The 5552-nt window shown below is 45.5% G+C and overlaps 1 protein-coding gene across 1 annotated transcript in view; it reads left to right on the top strand.

Annotated features, from left to right (window-relative positions):
- The window catches only part of LOC122258522 (uncharacterized), a 62945-nt gene extending 62405 nt beyond the window's left edge, over nt 1-540 (top strand). The window contains exon 14 of the mRNA XM_086554740.1: nt 349-540. Coding sequence (XP_086410866.1) covers nt 349-489 — 141 coding nt within the window. The 3' untranslated portion in view covers nt 490-540. The remainder of the gene's footprint in view (nt 1-348) is intronic.
- Nucleotides 541-5552: the final 5012 nt, after the last annotated feature.

Below are 5552 nucleotides of genomic sequence, written 5' to 3'. Positions count from 1 at the left end.
CCCTCCCTCCATCTCTCTCTGTTTCTCTCTCTCTCACTTTCTCTCACTCTCTCTTTCTCTCTCTCTCTCTCTCTCTCTCTCTCTCTCTCTCTCTCTCTCTCTCTCTCTCTCTCTCTCTCTCTCTCTCCCACTCATTCTCTCTCTCTCTCACTCTCTCTCTCTCTCCCACTCACTCTCTCTCTCTCTCTCTCTCTCTCTCTCTCTCTCTCTCTCTCTCTCTCTCTCTCTCTCTCTCTCTCTCTCTCTCTCTCTCTCTCTCTCTCTCTCTCTCTCCTTCTCGCACTCCTCTCTACTAGTAATATCTCCTTTATATTGATGTTCTCTCTCTTTCTCTCTTTCTCTTTGCAGAGCGAGTGTCGTATCAAGTTATTCCAGCATACATCAGATAACTTAGTTCTACAAGTTCGACTCTTCCAGATTGCTTCCGAACTTAGCAATAAGACTTACACTACTTACATGTGGCAGCAGGAACGGGTAGGTTGTTTGTGACGTAAGTATTTGTTGGGGGGGGGGTGAGGGGAGGGGAGAGAGAGGGGATGAGGGGAAGGGAGTGAGAGGGGATGAGGGGGTGGGGGAGGAAGAGGGAGAGAAAGAAAGAGAGACGGAATGAGGAGAGGGAGGGGAGAGTGAGTGAGTGAGTGAGTGAGAGAGAGAGAGGGGGGGGGAAGGGGGAGAGAGAGAGAGAGAGAAAGGGTGGGGCGAGAGAGAGAGGGGGGAGGGTGAGAGGAAAGGAGGGAGGGGTAGAGACAGAGAAAAAAAAGAGAATGAGAGATTGACATAAATTAATAGGATTTTTGACATTCCAGTTACAAAGACCAATGTCATTAAGGGAAATAGTATTGAGGAAATAAGTATGCAAATAAAAAATCTAATCTTGCATCTAATAAGCAATATTATAGCTATATCTATATCTATCTATCTATCTATCTATCTATCTATCTATATATATATATATATATATATATGTATATATATATGTATATGTAGATAGATAGATAGATAGATAGATAGATAGATAGATAAATGAATGCGTGGGTGTAGGGTGTGTGCGTGTGCTTATGTGCGCGTACACATGTGGGAGGATGACTCTTCCATTTACTCATGCAATCATGACGCAAGCACAAATAACCTTTCATGCACGCGCACTTACCTCTATTGGTCTCACTTACGACACAAGATAATTCTCCTCGCAACCCCCCCCCCCGTTCCTCCCATCCCTCCTCACTCTCGTCGCCCCAACCCCTCTCTCTTCTCCCCCCTCCACCCATCCCTTTTCCCCTCCCACTGTCCCACTTCCCCTCCCACTTCCGCTTTATCCTTCCTCTCCTCCTCCCCTCATCCACCCATCTATCCTTCCTGTCACACTTCCCTGCACACTCTCCCCCCTCACCCCCTCCTTTGTTCGCTCCCCCTTCCCTCCACCCATCCTTCCTCTTCCCACCTCCCTCACCCCCATCCCTTATCCCCACCCCATTCCCTCCCCCTCTTACCTCCCTCATCCCTATCATTAGTTCCCTCCCCCTACCCTCCACGCATCCCTCCCCATCTCACCTCCCTCACCCCCCTCACACCTCCCTCCCCCTCCCACCTCCCTCACCCCCCTCACACATCCCTCCCCTTTCCACCTCCCACACACCCCTCACACCTCCCTCCCCCTCCCACCTCCCTCACCCCTAACCCTAGTTCCCTCCTCCTACCCTCCACCCAATCACACCTCCCTCACCCCCCTCCCACCTCCCTTATCTCCTTCCCTAGTTCCCTCCCCTTTCCTTCCACCCATCCCTCCCCTTCGAAACTCCCTCTCCCCATCCCTAGTTCCCTCCCCCTTCACAGATCCCCCCCTCCCACCTCCCTCACCTCCATCCCTAGTTCCCTCCCCCCTCCCTTCGCACATCGCTCCCCCTCCCACCTCCCTCACCCCCATCACTTGCCCCCCCCACCTTCCCTCCCCCTACCACCTCCCTCACCCCCATCCCTAGTTCCCTCCCCCTACCCTCCACCCATCCCTCCCTCTCCCATCTCCCTCATCCCCATCCCTTGCCCCCCTACCCTCCACCTCCCCCTCGAACCCCCCCTCCCCTACGCTTCCATCCATCCTCCCCCCTATCCACCATCCCCCTCACAATTCCCCTTCTTCCGTGATTCTAATTCCTTCTTCTATTTCCTCTCTTCCTCCAACATACACACATAGACACAGACATCATCCTTATAGCATATTCCCTCCCCTCTTCTCTTGTGCTGTTCTTTTGATCTATTGGAATTCTTTCGAGCTTTTGTTTCCGACGAAGCTTTTGTTTCTAGCCCCCCCCCCTCCTTTTTTTTACCCTTTTCTCCTCCTCCCCCTCCCTCCACCTCTCGTCCCCCGCCAAACACGCCCACTCTTTCCTTCTTTATCTCCCCATTCGCTCCCTCTTTTCCTGTCTTTTATCTCGTCTTTACTCCTTTATCCCCTCTCTCTTCTCCCTCTCTTCCCTCGTTCTTAGCCCCCCTCTTCTACCCCTGTTCTTAGCCTCCTCTTTCCCTTTTCCCCTCTCTCTCTCTCCCTTCCCCCTATCTACTTCCCTCCTCTTTCACTTCTCCTTCTCCCCTCTCTCTCCCTTTTCTTTATTCCCATCCCTATTCCTCCCCCTCCCCTCTCACCTCTCCCCTACTCTTGCTTTCCCCTTTCTTCTCCTATTACCTCCTATTCCTATCGCCTCCACCCTCCCCCTTTCCTTTCCTCCTCTCCTCCTCTTCTCCTCCTCTTCTCCTCTTCCTCTCCTCCTTCCATCCCCTCCCTTCTCCCTCTCCCTTTCCCTCCTCCTCCCCCTCCCATCCCCTCTCCCCCTCTCCCCCCTCCTCTCCTCTCCTCCTCCTCCTCTCCTCCTCCTCCTCCTCCTCCTCCTCCTCCTCCTCCTCCTCCTCCTCCTCCTCCTCCTCCTCCTACTCCTTCCTACTCCTTCCTACTCCTTCCTACTCCTTCCTACTCCTTCCTACTCCTTCCTACTCCTTCCTACTCCTTCCTACTCCTTCCTACTCCTTCCTCCTCCTTCCTCCTCCTTCCTCCTCCTCCCTTCCCCTCCCCTCCCCTTTCTCCTTCCCCTTACCTTTCCCTCGCCCATAAAGTTGCTTTTGTTCCTGTTTCCCGCTTTTCCTTCAGCACAACGATTGTGATTCCTTATAACGGTTATAACGGTTATAACGGATCTACACTTTATCTCTCGGTGAAACTCGATTCAGTTGATATCGGAAGTCTTAAAGATGATGATGTCTCCGAAATTGCTTGTTTTATTTTCTTTCTTTTTTTTCTTTTTATTTCCTTGTATTCCACGAGTCAATAATTTTATCTCGTTGCAGTCATTATGTTGTGTTTTTTTTCATTAATTTTATTTGTTTTTAGTTGTTGTTATTGTTATGGTTATTTTTTTAAGAATATCTGCGAATAGTTTGGTAAACTTTGTTGGTAATGCTTTTCAAGTAATTGCCATCTCTCAAGTAATTTTCCGTTCAGAAAATCTCCATTTATCACCGTTGTTTATTTATTTCTATATTTTACATGGTGTCTAAGCAATATAGATAAATAGATACATAATTTAACATGTCAAGTTCGCCGATAAAAAAAGAAAAGAAAAAAAACACGAACTGGCAAGCGTGATCTCTAACTCCCACAAAAAAAATGAATAAATAAAAGAGAGTCAATAATATGACATTCCTAAGATATGACGTCACCACACGAGTCATATTCTACCACTATTTTTTATTTATAGAAATCATAAAAATTTACAACGAAGTCACAATACATCACCAAGATGCAAAACATAATTAAGTACGATTAAATACCATATGATAATGTGGAATCACAGCATCACTATACAAGGGACCATATAACCAAATCATAAATCATGATGAATCATGATGTCATCACACAGCACCACAGACCCACCATACACTCATCATACATCTTCCTATGTCTAGTACAGAACAAATTCTATATTTTGTAAACTTACATCAATGAAATTTAACCATTTTGTTGTTTTTAGTGTGTGTGTTTGTTTGTTTTTCTTGTCTGCGATTTCCGATTACTTTCTTTTACTTCGTCATCCAATTCTAAACATCTAGTTTGTTATGTTAGATCTAACAGTCGTCCCTTTGATATCTAGCATGTCTATATCCATATCATTTTACCTTTCTCTTATAAATTTATCTTTCCGTGCCTCTTTAGGTCAGGTCAGGTCAGGTCAGGTTAGATTAGGTTTTCTGCTTGACCTTGATCTTCCAAACTTAAGGTTAGAAGTAGCATTGATCAATAACTTTGCGTTATTAGTATAGTGGCCTATTACTTTTTCGTCATATTCACTGTTGCCGAAATTACTAACGCATTTTAATTCGTCAAATTGTTTTCTTATCTTCTTCCTTTATCTAATCTTGCCATTTTCCCTATGTAAACTTTCAGTGAGAGTAATAACTTCAAGTGTAATATTTATTTATTTTATTTTTTTTTTTTTTTACAGCATCACCAGAGAGAATCAATTAATATTTATTTCGTTCATTTTGAGAGACAGCCACCATGATAAAAAAAAAAACAACAACATAAAATAGTAATTCTAATGAAAGTGAATTAATCAAATCCATTTTCTCCCCCCCCCCCCTTCTTCTCTCTCTCTCTCTCTCTCTCTCTCTCTCTCTCTCTCTCTCTCTCTCTCTCTCTCTCTCTCTCTCTCTCTCTCTCTCTCTCTCTCTCTCTTCTCTCTATATCTATCTATCTATCTATCTATCTATCTATCTCTTTTCTCTCTCTTTCATTCTCTCTCTCTCTATCTATCTATCTCTCTCTCTTTTCTCTCTCTTTCATTCTCTCTCTCTCTCTATCTCTCTGTCTGCAGGAGGAGTGCGACCCCCCCGCCCGCAAAGTCGCCGAGATGATCACGAAACGCGACCCAAGAATCCACGACGACGTCCACTTGTCTCTCTTTGTGCTGGCTGAGGTCGTTGACAACATCCCCAACCCGCAGAAGATTAGCTCCGCCCATCCTTCTGCCAGGGTCATGGGCGTGGGTGTGGGCGTGGGCGTTGGGGTAGTAGGGGTAGGGGTGTTGACGAGTTGGTGTGCGTGGGTGTTGGGCGTCGTTTTAGTGGTGGCTGGGGGGGCGTTTACGAAAGTTGTGGGTTTGTGATAGTAATAGGATTGTCGTCTAGATAATTTTTTTTTTTTTTCTTTTTTTTTTCTTTTTTTTATGAGGGAGGTGCGTGTGTGCTTGTGTGTTTGTGTGTTTTTATGCCTGTTTCAAGTGCACGATTTTTCTTTTCTGATGAGAATCTCCATGAGCATGAAGAGTTTGTACGAGGCTGACCTAATAATTAATCTTGATTTTTATCCAATTTACTTTAGTAACCGCTTGAACGGCGCTTCATTTTCTTTGGTCAATAGAAAACGGGGAGAAGTATTTTACAACTTCTAACAGGGACACGATATATTGCTCTGAAGTGACCGTGATTTCAAAGAAAAGGTATAATACAGTAATAGTATAACAATTTATACTAAAATGATACAAAAAACAACAACTTTACAAACC

The sequence above is a fragment of the Penaeus japonicus genome, unplaced genomic scaffold, assembly GCF_977035675.1.
Source record: "Penaeus japonicus unplaced genomic scaffold, GWHDUDI00000001_assembly GWHDUDI00000030, whole genome shotgun sequence".
NCBI classification, from domain to species: domain Eukaryota; kingdom Metazoa; phylum Arthropoda; class Malacostraca; order Decapoda; family Penaeidae; genus Penaeus; species Penaeus japonicus.
The sequence above is the reverse complement of the archived record's forward strand: the minus strand, read 5'-3'. Positions and strand labels throughout refer to the sequence as shown.